This window comes from Dufourea novaeangliae, unplaced genomic scaffold, assembly GCF_001272555.1.
Source record: "Dufourea novaeangliae isolate 0120121106 unplaced genomic scaffold, ASM127255v1 scaffold177, whole genome shotgun sequence".
NCBI lineage: Eukaryota > Metazoa > Arthropoda > Insecta > Hymenoptera > Halictidae > Dufourea > Dufourea novaeangliae.
In genome coordinates this window covers 2,799,701-2,818,025 of record NW_015374070.1, presented here as the reverse complement: position 1 = coordinate 2,818,025, position 18,325 = coordinate 2,799,701, and the positions used below count along the sequence as shown (strand labels likewise).

General features: G+C 39.6%; 1 protein-coding gene across 1 annotated transcript; it reads right to left on the bottom strand.

Annotated features, from left to right (window-relative positions):
* Nucleotides 1–2,301: 2,301 nt before the first annotated feature.
* Nucleotides 2,302–5,542, bottom strand: LOC107190327. Its single transcript, XM_015579119.1, has 3 exons — nt 5,528–5,542; nt 3,113–3,209; nt 2,302–2,552 (listed from the first exon to the last, which is right to left on the bottom strand). Exons 1-3 carry the CDS (start codon nt 5,540–5,542, stop codon nt 2,302–2,304), a joined length of 363 nt encoding a protein of 120 aa, XP_015434605.1.
* Between the last annotated feature and the right edge of the window lie 12,783 nt (nt 5,543–18,325).

Here is an 18,325-nt window from a genome sequence, read left to right as displayed (position 1 = left end):
TGGATTCTCCGGAGAATTCAGACATCGGTCGCGAATATGTCTTCCCTGGCGTAGCTGCATAAGTATATTTGGATTGAAAGATAATCGTGCCACATCTGTTAATCGCCTCTCGGGAGATTGGTGCCCTACAGCGGAGACGGTTACGGTCTCAGCTTCTCCCATCGCAGATCGGATGTCCATTATTGGCTCCGGCATACGCTTTGGTTGGTCGCTTGGGCTTTAATCGGTCGAGTCATTCACCAAATAGCCAGGGGGGATTTAAGGGGTTTTTTGCAACCAGGTTTTTGAAGGCACGTTTTGAATCGCATATTCTTTACATTTTGCTCTCAGTTTACACGTTCATATAGTCACATGTTCATATATATATATATATTTATTTGATTTTTTATTAACATCTAAAATCCCTGTTGGGATTCATTTCTGTAATACAAGATGATATAATATTTTAATTACATTACATATGCTCATCCAGTAAACTTTTAACATAGTATGTTCATATATATCTGCTGTAGATTACACTTAATAATAGCTTGGTATTCGGTGCGTGAACGATATGATGAGTGGTAACTCTATTCCGATAAGCCCCTTCGTTTGAACGTATGTTTCTGCGTTGCGATTAATGTAAGTTGTTATTTGTGTGTGTGCGTGCGTGTGTTCGTTGCGAGCGTACTAATATTTAAGTCATTTTGTCTTTGTCTGGCGTAGCCACATAGAGTGTAATAGCCAGGGGGGATTTAGGGGGCTTTTCTGTAGCCAGTTTTTGAAGGCACGTTTTGAATTGCGAACTCTTTATATTTTGCTCTCAGTTTACATACTCGTACAGTCACATATTCATATATATATTTTTTTTTCTGTGATTTTTTATTAACATTTAAAATCTCTGTTGATAGTCATTTCTGCAATACAAGATGATTTAAATTTTTAAGTACATTACATATGCTCATTGAGTAGACTTATTACAAAGTTTGTTCATATATATCTACTGTAGTTTACATTTAATAATAGCTTGGTATTCGGTGCGTGAACAACTTGATGAATGTTAACTCTATTCCGATAATTCCCTTCGTTTGGACGTATGTTGCTGCGTTGCGATTAATTTAAGTTATTGTATGTGTGTGCGTGTCCGGCGCGAGCGTACAAAGATTTAAGTTGATTATAACGAGACTAATTGTAACAGGTTGATAGACGTTGAACATGGGATTCCGTCCATCTTCCTCGGGTCTCCATTCGCAGCAACCTCCACGTGGTGAGACCTGGGCAATCGGTATTCGATAAATATACCTAGCCAATGGCTGCGAACAAGCTATTATTAGTTCACTTTGCTCGCGAGCTTAAAGAGCAATATCTCATTAAATATAATAGTTGCGATGGGAGCAATTTTAGATTCCGAGGGATGAAATTGGGAGCAATTTTTTAAGATAAAAATTGTTAAGAAATATGTACTAATATTCCCCGCCCACTATTCTTCGGTATCCAGCGTCTACTCTAGCCACTTGGTGGCGGAAAGTGGAACTAAATCAGAACCTTCTTAATCTAATTCTGGATGTTCGCCGGTAGAAGGTACAACTATATCGATTGTTGTAGTTATCTACGCTTTTTGCAAAAGTTTCTGTATTAGTTCCAATTTTCGCCCCAGGTGGTTACCACAATTTTATACACTCCCCCATTTTGCGGCTTATCCACGCTATGTTGAATTTTAAAAAATAGCAAAAAACTGAAAAAATGGGCATCATTGTATTAACCATGTCAATCTGTAAATTATTTTCCGCGTTTTTATCGCGTTACAGGTATAGTTCTAAAGTCAGCTCACTCGCTACTTCTAAAGTAGCTAAATAGTCATAAATGTGCCAGTGATTATGAATGTGTCGTTTATGACGTTATTATATGCCAAGTGTTTGCGTTGGAAATACTGCTGAAAAAGATATTTATTTTGTAAAGAGGAGTATTCAATTTGTTTTAAAATAACATATTGTTTTGTAAGTTCTTGGACCATTAATATCTGCTACATACATATTCAAGGTTATCAACTTATATTCCAATTGTTATTATGAAAGAATTTTGGAAATGAAAAATACATAAGTTTCATAATCACCGGCAGAAATGGCTTTACATAATTATTTAAGATTTATAGTAAATCGATATTTATATTGTCAACTGTACAGTCGCTAACACAAAATGTTGTACTTCCTTGTATATAATAATTGCAACAGAATCCTTGAAGTTATCGCTATTTTTGGTGTTGTTCTGGCAAATTATTGGTAATGGAACATTTAAACAATTTATTTATATCTTTTTAAGGAATTATAATTTGTATCCTATGCGGCTAATCGATCCGACAACACCAGGAGCAACGACACTCGGGAGATTGTAGATTTGCACAGCTTGTGGTTGCACACCAACTAATCGCGTAGCCCTGAAGTTGGGCGTGACAACCAATGGTCGAACACCATTGAATCCACGGAATTGTTGAGCCTGCACAGTATTACTCTGGCGGTTCAGAAGTCCTGGATACTTTGATATCATTCCAGTTACGCTTCCATATGGGATTCCACCTGTAATGAAGTAACAATAATCATATGATGATTCAAATAATGAATCACTGTAATTCAAGATTAGTAAAACTTATTCTTGCCAATCAACATTTGATTACTCAAATTATCCGAAACAATTCGACACATCTCAATAATTTAAGTGACTGATGCGTAGGACGCTTCCAGGCATTGAAGTCTCTAAACTCTTGCTCATGTTTCTCATTAATCTTACGTATAAATAGAAAATATAACATGTTCTATGTGTTACTTTTGAAGAATTTCTATTTTGTTAGTTCATCTGCCTGTAAAGTATTACAGTTCCCTGTCCAGTATAGTCGAAAGTTTCTCACTGAAAAGTGAAAAGACTTGAAATAAAATGGCTCGAAAGATGGTGTCGTTCTCTGTTGTCGTATACATGAATTCGCGACAATAATGATAACTATCTGTCTTGAAAATAGATAAATTAAAGGAATTCAGATTTTCTTCTATCTAATTTCGGGTCAAGTGATCGGTTCAACGTTCAGTTAAATTGATATAAATATTTGCGTGGGTACAAGAGGCAAGTGTGTACACTAACTTACCGTACGCCAATCCGTTCACCATCTCCACGATCCCTGCGCTGTCCGGTGCGACCGTCGATAAGTTCAGCAAACCAAGCAGAGTCAACAGCAAAGTGGTCTATAAACATTTCGTTATTATCAGTGAACATACCAAAGATGTATACACTTCAGTCACTTTACAATTTCAACAAACTGGTTTTGTAAAATTTTAAACTGACACTATTATCAATTATAACCAGACTGCAGATTTTATGCATTTATAACATGCACGATTATCTGAGACTTATGTAGGACTGTGAGCTGTATAATAAAAGTTAATGAGGTTTTTACTTACAGAGTAGTAATGAGACCAAATTCGTGTTGAATTCCAATTTCCGTAAGCTAGTCCACAAAAATCTATGTTCGCGTAAACATCCGTAGTCTAGTTAGAATTAATTGTTGTTTTACATTTTATATATATTTTTCATCGATTATACAAAATCCAGCCGAATAATATGTAAAAACGAACACCACGTGATTCCTTATGAAAAAATGAGATAGAAATGTAGAATAAAATATTTTAATTCTGGGTTTAATTTTCGAGAAAATCGTCTTTGAATATGTATTGGATACACGTACAATTGAATAGGTCGAATAGGACATGGTTACCTCGTCTGGTCATTGCATTCCGTTTCAACTTACTACCATCAATGAAAACTAAGCCGAGAATAATAAAACTTTATTCTATATATTTTTTCTTATTTTTTCATATGGAATCACGTGGTACCCGCCTTTACATACTATTCAGCCGGACACTGTATTAAAAAAGTTGGAATATAATAACTAGATGGCGACTTTTATGAATTCGTAACGGATGCAATTAGATAATCAACAACAAATCCCACCAGAGCCTTCTATTTTTAATACATGCAACCATTAATATAGGAAATACCATTTAATCAATGGTTTTCAAAATTACTCCAGTACACTCATAGAAGTCTCCTAAACGTTCTGAATGTAGTAATGAATCATTGATCTTAGACTTCAAGTGTGCCGTAACCGAACTCAAGCAACTGCAGTGACAGCCACAAATAGAAAGTGAACTGTTATTTGCATCTTAATTTTTTCCATGCTTTATACTGCATTTGCAAGTAAACAAGGTGTGCAAACTGCTACGCACAAATGTAGAAATTCTGCGAAACATTAACTAGACACTGTCGCGGCGTTAACTGTTAAACATTAAACGCTAACACTTTCCCCTGAAAACTTATTAGTAATCTAATCAAATACAGTAGTAAAAAAATTTGATAGTAAAGAGAACTTGATCACTTTAAAACCTTTTGTTTTTAAACCTTTAAAAGATACATTATCTGAGTGTCCAATGGACAGACCGCGAAACAGGAGTGAAATTCAAGTACGAAGACGTAGATCGAATTATATACTCGGCATAAGATTACCATTGACCAATCACAGACGAGGATTTAATTTCAATTATTTTTGTAACACCAGAACATTGTCAGCCAAATATTTAAAATTGTTCTTTTAAGCACGAAGAAACAGTAAATGAAAAATGTATATGTTTGAGAAAAGTTCATCGAAATATTTTGCAATTTCATCTTCGAGCTACTTTCAATGAACTTGAATTTTCTATGTGCTCTGTCCCAAAATGTTCAACGAACGTGTATGTAACACACTCAGGTCTGTGAAACATATCTGGACCTTGAAAAACACAATCACCTCTCACAGCGTCACTCACGTGATCTGCATCATGCTCATACATACTCCATTTTCTCTTTTTGTTGTAGTTAGACCCGTTTACGGACTTCTTAATCGTCTTACAGAGAACAACGTTCTCTTTGTACTAAATGATATCGAACAAAGCATATTCTATTCTAAGTTTAGTACTCCTCGCCAAATTATAGGAATATGAACTTGATTTATTTGAATTCAATACAGGAATCTATTTTACTATATACTATATATTTAGTATACACATTTCAGGTGTAAAGTATTTTTTATATTCACTAAAATCTTAAAGTGCCACTATAATGTTTATGTATTTTTATAATATAAAACTTTTTGAATTGGCTTTGTAGGTTGTTATGCATAAGCGTTACAAATTTCTGGAAAATGATAAATGAACGCTTTATTCGAAAACACTTCAACGAATTTAATCTTCTTCCACTTGTGCATGAAAAGCGTAGCAGCTTTAAATATAGAGAATTAGATAAAATATTTTTACAAACTTAGTTACACTTTTCTCAGTATTCTCAAAACAATGATACTCAACACAACACGTGAATACTTCCTTGTTTTCATGATCAACATGAAATTTTCATGTTTCCAGATCAACGATACAGCACCACATTTAATTTGCACCGTAATTTCGAATATCCTATTTCCATAATCACAAATGCAAAAACCGTTTCTTTTCCGTTTTCCCGGAACGTAACGTACCTTTGCAGGTAGCATATTGACCTTTCCGTAGCCGTGACGTGAGGGCAGGATAGAAACTAAAGCAGTAAAGTAAAGAACGAATTATATATGGGGCTCGGCCTAGCAATTGGCCAATCAAAGGCCGCTATTCCCTTTCAGCACCGAATGTTGTAAACCCAGCGCAGGATTTTATTAGAATGCGTTGCGTTCATACGTAACCGAAGCATATGTCCACCTTAACCTTCGCGAGCGCTGGCTTACCTCTCACAATATCTACGTTGGTCGCGATCGCGTAAAGTAGATCCCACTTTTCTTGAATATTTTCCCTGAAGAAAATTCGTCTTTATAAAATCTTCGCAATGAATTATAATCCAACAGAATCATGAGAATTATTCATTGGAAAAATTTCAAACAATTTCACTTACTGAAATTTATAATATTATTAATAATTAATACATTAGTGATATATTAGAATAATAAGATATTAGCTGATTTAATTAAATTTTGAAGGATTCAATTATTTCGCCTTACACTATCAATGGCTGCACAGAAACTTAATGAATTACCGTAGCCATATTATTTTATAGCTGTAATGATATTCAGACCATGAAGTTTTTAAGTACGAGCAATTAAGTAAAGTCATTATACTCTAGATGTGGAATAGCTTCACTTAGCAGTACCGCAATGATATGCGTCATTATTCTCAGCCAACGTAATGCGTTGGTAAGTTCAACTACACCTTTTTCCAAGGAATGATTAATCGATGAACTATTTATTGTCTCTGATGAATAACAATAAAGGAAGGAATTGTTGGTATTACCATAATAAGTTGGAGAAATTGTGATATTCTAGTTTTTGTTTTAAATTAGGTTAAGGTTACTTAGCTTGGTTACACGTTTGCCCCATGAGCAAGGAACGTTGTTACGTGAGAGTAATTGTTTTCAGATCTAGCTTATAGTGACTAATTACATTCAAACTGACAAAAGTGTGTATCAAATTAAAGAAACTGTAATTTTGAGTTCTACGATAATTTTTCGACTTACAATATATTATGTTATCTGTCATGCAACATTTATCTTTATTCAAAACAGTCTAGTTTATGTACAACAACAGAATCAACAGATTAATTGCTTAACGATAACAAACACTTTATGTTCCTAAACAAATAGTGATAGGGAGCAAATGAATACTACATTCTATTAAAAAACGTTGTAGATAATAGTTCAATGAAAACTATTTATGGACGTTCTAAAGAAGAATAAATCTTTATTTATAGTAAAGTCCTCTGATTCATTTTCTCTTTTCTTATCTGTTATCGTGCCTCTCGCTCTCCTTTTCTTTGGTTGCTTGGTTCTGTAACAATTCGATTTTCATTCTCTTCGTGTCGTTACTTTTTTTTGCCGTGAAATTCCTCGGTCGCTTTCGATTGACTCGATTTCATAGTATTTCTTGTTGTTGACAAATGAGAAATAGTTCTCACCGTGTTGTCCTTCGATACGTTCTAAAATTAATGAGTTTGTAAGTAATCTAATTGTTCGACGTCGACATATTATTTTACATTCGAATTACTAATTTAACAAGATAAATGCATAACATAAAGGAAGAAAGTTTAATGAAAAATATAGTTTAAAGGCTAACAAAATATAAGAAGAAAAAAATACAAAGCAGTGGAAATCTTCAATTACATTCGTTCTATTCTTGTGCATTGTCGAAGTAAGTAGGTACAAATAAAATAATACAGTACCTTAGAAATTATAATTCTCCGATACCCAGGATTTGGTGGAAATAATTTCCCTCGACTCTTGTTGGGACAGTTGAACAGCTCTGTTTTGCGGTACGAAACTTGTATCCGACTTCAAGATACTTTCGAATCCAAATTCATCATCCTCACCGGGAATACCGTCAGACTTATCAAAATCACTCAATGCTTCTATTCTATCGTCCTTAAAATCAAATTTCTTATCATCGTCCTTTACAGAATTCAACGTTTTTGTCGACTTATCAGTTTGCACGTTCTTTCTTTCGTCATGATCACCGAAATCATCCCGAGTCTCAACAGATTCACTTTCTGAACTCTGACCGTGTACATTCTTTTCCTCACTGCCATTATCCTTATTCAATCTATCCTTCCGTGAATCCTTCTCCTTTAGTTCATGATCTGTTGTATTTTTCATTGATTCTTTGTTCGTTGGACTCTTCCCTCCGCCATGATTTTCTTCCGGTGCCCTCAAACGATGCTCCATTGATCTGTCTTTCGCCATTGAAGCTTCTGTCTCCTTAATCTCACTGGTATACTTTTTATCTACGATCTTAAGATTGTTTTTCTTCAAATCTTTGACCGACTTCGGCTGTTTTCTTCTCGCTACTCGCGGTGCCGAAGTGGTACTAGTCGAAGAAGCGGACGTAACAGAGCTAGCAGTCTTTTGTCTCCTTCGACCTCGATTCACATCAGTCTTCGCTGTCGTTTCCGTAGTTGAAACATTCTTGGGAGGTCTGCGTCTTCTTTTGTTCGCCAGCGTCGTAGAATTACTGTTTTCATTAGAATTCGCCGTGGCCACCGCCAATTGGGACTTGTCTAAAATGTTCTTTAATGATACACTCGAATTTCTATTTGTTGTTTCATTAGACTCATCTAATAAACTCTTCCTAGATTCTTTTCTCCCGTTTCTTTTTGGCGCCATAGTGACATCTTCGGGAACGATTCCCCTCGAAGATCCACGATTAACGTGACCAGCTTTCATTTCTCCAGAATTCTTCTCCTGGCTATTCGACGTATCATTAAAATCGCCATCAAGAACTATCTCGCTAGACCTACCGATCTCTTCCACGATTCTCGATCTGACGCTCGTAGCATTCTCATCGAGTGGCAATTTGGCGCTCTTCGAATTGTATCTGCTACTGTATTTCATTACTGGACGATTTTCACTGCTGCTTTCTATATTATCAGAATCGTTCTCTTCTGATGAATCTTCGTCCCTACGAGTCCAGAAACGAATTCGTCCCCGAGGATACGCTTTTCTCCGATGTTTTATGGTAAAAGCATCATCGATGTCATCATCCTCGTCGGAATCGTACTTCCTACGTTTCTCTTCTCTCTTCTTCCTCTCCTCTCGCGCCAGGCGTTCTCTTCTGTCCCAGGGATACTCGTATTCTCCTATCGACTTACCGCGATATCGATTACGTTTCCTCTTCTTGTCCTCTCTGTCCCTGTACCAGGGGAAAATGTAATCATCCTTCTTGTCGCTTTCCTCGGTCTCCTTCGAGTCTTCCTCGGAGCTGCTTTTTAGATAAGAGTTTTTCGAACTCAGAAGGGAAAATGAAGGATGATAGAAAGATGGTTTGTTCACTCGAGGCCCGAGATCCGTGTATCTCTCGTCCTCGTAATTTTCCGCTGGGGACGAAGGTCTGGACCAATAATTGAAGAACGTTCCATGGTCCTTCGAATCGTTCTCATTCGAATTACTATCTTCTTCCGATGATTCTTTGCTTGGCTCGATCTTCGTGTTCGTTTCGAGTTTTTCGGAGGACACTTCGTCGGAGAAATCAGACTGGTGGAGCTGCTTTGGAGCACTGAAGTCTTGCTCGCTACTTTCTTTCGGAATTGTCGTATTCAAACTGGAATCGAAGTTTTTGGTGTCGTTGTTGTCTGGGAAAAGTGATTTTTTGAATTCCTCGGAGGAGTATTCGGTGTATCCTGGAGGATCGGTGTCCAAGAAGGCTTTCAAGCTTGAAAATTCTGCGGATCTCTGTGTTGTCGTGCCGTCCTCTTGGATAATTTCGTGGACAGCGTAGGCATTCTCGGTTTTGTTTGAAGTTCCATCATTTGACGGCTCAATGGAACCTTTATTAGACTCGTCGATCATTTCAGATGAATTCAATGCCTCTTTATCGGTATTATTTACGAAATATTGAACAGCTTTGTTTTCTTTTACCAGCTCCCGACTACTTTCCTCCACGTTTCCGTTTGTCGTACTAATTACAGGTGGCTCCGTCCAGCTAATTTTATCAGTCGAACTCAATAAAGACGTTTCGGTTGTAGAAGAAACTGCATTCGTAGGCTTTCTCCGTTTTATATAATTATACCTTGGTTCTTTTCTCCTATGATTCTCCTCCACTTTCGTCTCATTCGTGAACTTCCCGGTTCTCCTGATCTCTCCCTTCGGTTTCGAATATCTAATCCTGTCCTTTATCGTGTAAATCATTTTCGGAGACTTTTCTTTCCATTCAGTCCCATGATCTCCAATTTCTCCTGAATTCGACTGATTCGTCAAATTCTCGACAGTCTCACGTTTACCGTCACTTTCTCGCTTATCCTCAACAATTCCCCTGCTGTCAACACCTTCGTCTACCGAAGAAATCTCTGTAGAATCTTGCAAAAATCTTTTAATATCGTCCTCGATCCTCGCGTCTCGTTTATATCTAATGATTTTCTGGCGATAATTAATCGGTCGCAACCCATTCGCGGTCCTCTGCACAAGTTGCACCCTCGTTTTATTTCTCTGCGGTACTTTAACCCTTTTGTACGTCGTTCGATGCCTATTCAACTGATGATTGGACTGACTCCTCGGCGGAGTCAATCCGTCCACATTCAAACCCGGGTTACTCTGATGCTCAACGCTATTAATTAACGTACGATCTTTCTCTTTCTTCCCGATCTTCGTCGAGTTCGCGGATGTGTTCGTTTTAGGTTCGCTGATCTCGGTCACGCCTGCTTGCTCGTTATTTGGAACCGTCGTGATCTCTTCCACCTGATACGAGTTCGCCATGTTCTTTATGGTCCCCATAACGTCCTCGTAAACTTGGCTCTGATAAGGCATATACGACGGGAATATCTCGCTAGCGGACGAATATGGTCGTCTTATGGTCTTCTGAGGCTTCCTGGCCTTCACGTATCTCGTATTCGTCCCCTTTATTCTGATCACTCGAGGTCTCGTGGCCAACACTGTTCTGGGATAACTTTTCACGCGAACAAGACGCGGTTGTTGTTGAATTCTCGTCGGTGTAGCCTGCGGTTTCCGTTGTCGACGATGGTTCTCCGGTCTCCTGGACAATTTTTGCACCACGCTGGCGTCGTCCTCTTTCGGGAACAACATGATCCTGGAAGCGAACTGCCTGGAATTGACTTCCAACGGCGGCAATGGATCCCCCACTTCCTCCTCTAGGAATAATGGATTGTCGAATGGATTGTCATCGAAGTATTTAGCTTTGAAGCAGTCCAACTTGTCCCCCAAACCTTTCAGACGCTGTGGATTCTCATTGGCGCCCTTTTCGGGGACAGGCTTCTCTTCGTTGGGTAGAACCTCCAGGTTCGGCCGGACTTCGTCGCAGTGCTTGTAGGAATCCCGTGAATTGTAGAATTCCATTCTTCCGTAGGTCTTTCTGGGCACTCTTTGGGGATCGATTGCATACCTCAAGGCAGAAGGTGTTGGTAACTTTTCGTTGTTATAGAAAGGATATTTGTCTGAGTCTACGGTTTCGTTTGCTTCCGTGGTGGTGATATTAGCTACTTCTGTTGTTTCCTCTACGTAATCGAAGTCTAGAATTTCTGGAACCTCCACTTCGACTTTCTTTTCTCCGTCTTCCTCTTCCTCTTCAGTGTCATTGAAATGAGCGTTGATTTCTTTGTCTATGACGCCCTCGGTTAATTTCGACGATTCATTCAGGAGTTGTTCGTGACGTTTTATACTTGATGGATCCTCTTGTATATGTCTCTTCTGCTTTTTTGAGTGTTCATCAGTTTCTTCTTCTTTAATTTCATCGATTTTCTTTTCAAGCTTCGGAGTACCTTCGATATTTTCATTTTCGCCTTCTTTCTGGTCAGCATAATGTTTCTCTTCCACTTTTTCCAAATCAGAATTTCTTTCAGCTCGGGTATTATTAATATTTATTTTGCTTTTTACTAATTCTTGATCAATTTCCCCTTTCTTCTGAACTTCCTCATTCATCAAATACTTCAAATTGATTCCTATATCCACACCTTTTCTCTTTTCATCGTTTAAATTTATTCCTTCCTTCTTCATTCTCAAATCACCTTGTACTTTCGGCCTACTTTTCTTCTTTCCGTCATCATTCTTCTCTAAAAACTCCAAATTAATCTCATCATTCGTATAATTCATCCCTGTTATAATTAAATTTTCTTTTTCCTCTCTACTACTCGAATTTAATTCTAATAACTCCTCACGCGAAATCCTTTTCAGTTTCACGGATTTTCCATTAAATATTCTTTTCTCCTCCTCATTATTCTTCAAAGATCCCAAACTACCTTCAACATTTCCAATTTCCTCCTCATTCCCATTGAAACCTTCCTTCTGTTTTCGTCCATCCTCTTCAGAATTTCCTGTGGGCGTACTTTTCGCCACACTCTGATCAATTTCCAACTTCTTCCCATCATTATCCTCCTCCAAATTCTCCAAACCACTTCGCATCTTTCCATTCTCCCCACCATCCTCCGTCGAACCACCAGAAGAACGTCTCTGCCCCTCCACAACAAATTCACTGCCTTCACCTAACAATTCATGGGTTCCCACTTCGTGATCGCTCTCGCGGGATCTCGATTTCTTCCCGATCGATCGTGCAACCATCGAATCGAACGTATCCGGCACGAGCCCCACTTCCACGCCGCGTGTCACTTTCCGCCGCGAATTTCTCTCGGCTGTCGGATTTTTCGCTGCTCGTTCTATTTCACCCCGATTCGACGTGGCATTGTTTGCGCGCGATCTCGCGGCTTTCACGACACCATCTTGTGTTTCGTCACCGTCCCCCCGCCTTGGGGATCTTCTTTCACGCCTTTTTGCCTGTATCCAACTAATCGGCTCGAACTTAATCGCCATTTGACGGAACGCTCTGGGAACTGTTCTGATCCGCTTCGAGCCGCTTCCGGCACGCGTTAGATAATCGTCCGTTTCTTTCTGTCTCGTGTGATCGTTGCCTCTTAGTGGCGGAAGCAGCCCCGTGGCGGGTTTCGGACTCCTTTTACGATTAGACGGAGACGAATTCAACCAATTCGGAGAGGTTCGAAGCTTTTTGATCGCGTGACGAGGCACGTGAGATCCAGGGAATTGATTCCAACCCCGAAGTGGCGTATTCTCTACTGATTCTGAGGGAATGTAGTTCTGGTACGAAATTTCCTTCTGCCAGAGAGGAGCTGCTAGATCTGCAGCTTTGTTCTTCGATGAATGAAAATTATTCTTCGGTATAGGTTTCGGAAGGTGATTTTTGGCAGTGTTTTCGTTCATCAGATACTTTAGAACCTTCATGTAGTTGGAACTCAGAACACTGGTTCCTGTGGTTGTGGTTTCGATCGAAGCTTCCTTGATGAGATTCGACGTGGAGGATTCTTCGGGTTTCTTCTGCTTGTGTCTCATGGTGATCTTGTAACGAGGTTTACGATTCACGAAGGAAGTTACGGTTGGATTAGAGAAAGCATTGGCTATGTTTGGTTCCTCTTTACTGTCCAAGTTTCTTTCAGAATCTGATATGAAGGCGCTGTTGTCGTACAGTTCTGAATATTGATTCTGTTCGGTTAGGGGTGGTTCGTTGATGGTAATTGCTTGCCATTGTTCTTCTGGGTTAGATCCTTCTAACGCTGCCAGTTGATTTTGTCCATTATTCAGAGAATATTGTGGGTTGATCAATGTCTGGGAAGAAACTAACTTCTGAGGATTCAGTATCGCTGATTCGACGATAGGAAATGATGTCGTCAGCTGTTCTCCGTAAATAGAGTGAGGAACGAAACCGTTCCCCACAATGGACGAGGATTGCAAAAGATTTGGACTAAAAGTGGTCGACTCGACAATAAAAGGATCCATGGTGGTTACTTGATTTTGCTTCGCTTTAAAGTAGTCCCAGAAGAGTTGACTGTAACTGATTGTCGCTGGATTAGCATCGGTTCGTTGGAAATCAATTACTTCAGTCTGCGTCGGAGAATTACCTTCAACCTCGTATCTGTAAGATTCCGAAGGTCTATTCAACAAATTGTCGTTATAATTTATCACAGTTGTCGTCTCGTGCATTGCACGGTCCGTAGAAATCCCTTCTTCGTCTCCAGGAGTCCTCGAAGTTGTGGAATCCTGTACGTAGACGCTTTCATTTTTCAAATCATGCGATCCTTCCACTCCTCCGTTATCCTCAGGATCATCGACTCTGGTCGACGTCGGCCTTTTTCGTTTGCTATGTCTCCTTCCCTTCTTATCCTGCTTCGATCTATAGCCATCATCACTGGGAGAGTCGGTGAAGTTCTCTGAATCCCCCGAGGCTCGATCCTTCACCAATTTACTGATTTCAACGCCTCTTTCGATCTCCATTGCCTCCCTCTCCAAATCTTCCTCCAGTCTTCGCGCTCCATTCTGAGCAACCGATTTTGGATACGCATTATTCGTCCACTTACCTTCCTCCTCGCTGTCATCACCTGATCTACCACGGTCCGTGGTTGTTTCGTAATACTCCCTGTAATCTTCATCGTAATCCTTGAACTCCTCAGGATCGACATTCTTGTGCTTTCTCGGATTAGACGAGTCCGCCTTTCCATCGTTGCCTTGATCGTCTGCAGTCTTCTTCCTGGTGTCCAACTGCTCCTGAAGCTTCTTGGCGTAACCCTCGTGGTAATCAGCGTCCCTGATCTGTCCGGCATGATCGTAGGCAGAGTCTTCGTAGCCCTCTTCGGTATACACAGTGTTCACCTTCGAGTTTCTCACAACTTCCCTCAGTCTTGAGGCGTTCTCCTTCTCCTCCTCGCTCTCCGCGTTCTCGACCGCCTTCCTTCGAGGCAATCGTCTGACGGTGTGAGTTCGTCTGACCTGCGCGTACAATTTCGACGGTACGTCCTCTGAAGAGACGTCCCTGGGCTTCGTTGGCCTGGCCCATTGCCCTGGAGCAGTGTATCTCGGCTTCGTTGCAACCTCCCTTGGCGCCTCGTGCTCCGAATACGGTATCACGTGATCTGGAGGACCTTTTGGATCTTCGTCAGAGGACGAATACCTTTCATCGTTGTCTGGAGGATTCTTGAATCTATTATAGACTATGGTATCTGATGGTTGGATAGGATCCTGATCCTCTTGTTGTGATACAGTCGTTGGTTTTGTTGACAGTATATTGACTGAAGAATCACTTTCGGTGTCGTTAACTATAATCGAACTGTTACTATTTAAAGAATAGTTAGCTCCTCTGGGGATGTATATACCATCGGCTACAGACTTCGTGTGAGTTTCGAGAATCGACACCAGAAGAATGAACAACAGACGACGAATTAATGGTACTTGATTCATTGCGTTATTCGGATCTTGCCATTACACTTGGTTTCATTGACGTTGGTGTTATTAATCGATAGAAAATTTCGGTTTATTCGAGGTGGATAAACTTTTCACATGACACCAGGGGTAGGAGAATTTCTTCGTTTTAATCCCGCACAGTTTGATCTACCACGGATCGATGCTTCGTTATTATCGTAACTGTCGCACAACGGTGGATAGATTGCTTCACGTTCGCCACCGGCGTAATCGAACACAGGAGAAATTGCCGTCTGTTTTTACGTACGATACGTGACGATCGGTTTCCAATCATTTTCGAACGAGAACCGCCATCGAACTGTTCGCGGCACCGTACGTCTGGCCTAATTTATATTTTCTAGCGTGCCTAAGCGGAGGTAGTAGGGTCTAAAACGCCGTTGTTCACGGGACCGTTGCGAGGCCTTAAACGCTGAACGATTCTGTCACTCTCGATTGAATCCTCCGGTGGATCGTTTCACGGGAAAGGGAATAAAGAAATCCCTCGGCCAGGCTGGCACACGCGGCGCACTAATTGCATCGCCGCTATTTCGTGTCTTTTTTTTGCGCCGCTTTCTGCGGGATTCGGTAATTTGGATCGAATGGCCACGATCTTGCGGCAGAAAGTTCGTGCTTCTTTACCCCTTCGACTACGATCGGGGTCGTTAGTTCTCACGATACGCTAATTTCACTTTTCTACGAACTTTCAACGTTCGGGCGACATTGAATAGCGTGGTTTATTGTTACGAGGCTCGAACTTGGAAAAGTGTCTCGACGATGCTTTATCACAAATACCTTGGAATTAACTGAATTCTCAGGTTAGTTGAAAATTGAAATGATATGAGGTAGTGGAACATTTTATTGTATTTGGTAATGACACATGCACATATTTTAAACAGTTAATTGATTAATTATTGTAATTTAGGGTTTAACATGTACATATTTATTCTTCGTGGATATTGAATTCGATTACGTTTGATCATACGATCAATAAGTATTCTACTAGGCAATGATGCTGCATCCTCAAGCGGCAGTTATAATCCTATTGGCTCTTTGATCCTCTGTAGATATTACAATATCAGATTTCTTATAAATTTTTTAATATACTTATACAGGGTTGTAATAAAAATATGGAACACTTTCACAGGTTGAATTCTACATGCAAAACTAAGACGAAAATCATGAATGACGAAATTTCGCTCGAGGTTTTGTTTCCCAGTTATTGATTGATGAAAATACGGGCGAAGTACGCGTTAAATTACGTCTGACACGACGGATTATTCTACTTCATAAGCGCACTCTTCAATTGTTTCACGAGTTGGTTTCATTCATTTTATTTTATTTCATTCATGAATTTAATTCGATCATCGATCGATCCCGTGTATCACCTGGGAATCCACTGTTCTAAGTAGTACAACCCATTACGCCACATGTATTTCCCACACATGAAAATCTTGAAAATCAAAGCCTCGAACGCAATTTCCTCATTCTTGATTTTCGTCTTACAATTAGTTTTGCGTGTACAATCCATCCCATATAAAAGTGCCCCACATTTTTATTAACTTCCTTCATAAGATAAAAAGCAAGAATAAGTGACTTTAAATTTTCTAGACAGTTAAATTACTAAAATCATACAATATATAATTAATGTTTAATATCAAAGAGAATAATAACTTACCGCAGTTTTTAAATTGTGCAAAATTGTTCATCCAAAGATTAACGGTTAAAGACTCCTTCAGTGGTACAGTTCTTCCCGCTAGAAATTACCGTTACACAGCGCAAATGCAATTGTAATGACTAAAATTTTCAAGCATCGCGTATAACAAGTATGTCGTACAGTGCAGAATAATATTCATTGCACGAATCATTTTATTTTACTCGGCGTTTAATTAAGACTCTTTACGTAACGTTCGCTTAATTTAATTTAATTCATCACAATCACTCTCTTGGCCGCCCACGTAAGAGGGCTTCGTTCTCTTGTCCATCGACCGGATTTAATTTTTCGGTCATCGGGATCGCTACTGATCCGCGACTTTGCAAAGAAAAAAGTAGACAAAGATTCGATCCCACCGTGGTCGGTACACGTTTCCAGGATTCGAAGTTCAGTAACGTTTTATCCTGGGCCAGCGAAGCGAAGAAAACTGTGGCTCGGGCGACACGGTTGGCGGCTCGACGCGGAAAGACCCGGTGCAATCTCCTCCGCGGAAACTTAGCGACCGAAACAAACGATTCACAGACGACTGAGTTAAGCAAAACGCGCTTTGCTCTTGACTGTGGACAGATAGCTTCGTGTAAACGTCAATTTATGTTAGTCCAAGTGGTTGTATATTATATGTATGAATTTTTTTCCTGAAGCAAGGGACGAAAGGGCTGAACGGAGGAATCTACTATTCGAGGTAGGAATAAATCTTCTAACGTAGCGGGAAACGTGAAATCATAGACTACCAGAGGTGTTTAATTCGTAAGAGTTGAATAAGAAGTGAATAATTATACAGTTGACTGCAGATTCCTTTGTGGCACTTACTTGTGGGTACCGATACAGGTAGCCTCCGATTTCTATAACATTATATAGACAGCTTTGGAATCGTGGAACCCAACTAGAGACCGATAAGGTCTGATTCTAGCAACTATAGGCCGCTGGAATGAAAGATTTGTTTCATGTCTTTTTGTCAACATTTTGGTAACATTGAACCACCCTAGATCAGTAGAACATAGTACAGATGACCACTCGTGGAAGCTGATAATGGGGTTCTCAGGGTTTACAGGGATTCCGAGGGGTTTGACAAGTCCTAAAAGCAATCCAGGGTGTCTGGGATATGAAAGGTCCTATGGGTCTCAGAGATCTAGCGGATCTGGTGCCTCCGAGGAGTCTCGGAGATCTTAGGAATCCTGTTTGTCCAAAGAATCTCTGAGATCTAAAGCATTCCAGATGTCACTTGTATCGACTATAATTAGTACTATCGATCCATATTCGATGATATTGTATTCCATAGATCCTACGTTCTTTATGAAATGACGAAGTATGTACGACGCTAAGGATGCAGAATTAAGTGATTGCTACATCATATATTTCGTAAGTCGTGAGTGTACAATCGATTGATGGTAATTTCATAAATTAATAAATGTAACGAATAATAAATATAATAGAATAAAATTCACATAATATTACATAATTACAATGTGTTTGTGATTGCACCGGCCCAACACGATCATAATACTTCTACAGGCATTATGCACTCACCGCAATTATACTGATAAAATTCTATTAGTACCTTCTATGTACATTGCTTCGTTATATTCGAATCTCTCGTCGAGTCTCGTACGATCTGTGACACAACCGGATCACGAGAGCGAAATTCCGACGACGAAGAAATGACACCTTGACGAATACGAATGATTTTCGTGAGTATAAAAGTACGAATATAAAAAAACACCGGCTAAGTTCGATACGAATAACTAACGCCTATCTACGATCCATTAACGTTAAAGCGCGACTAATTAAAGATATTTTTACAATGGAAATATACGATCAGGTACTCCGAAGAAAACGAAATTGCAC

Excerpts from the sequence above, each read along its gene's own strand:
- LOC107190327 (XM_015579119.1), bottom strand. Across the intron at positions 2,553-3,112 it reads GGTGAACGGATTGGCGTACG|GTGGAATCCCATATGGAAGC; the intron begins GTAAGTTAGTGT and ends ACTTCATTACAG.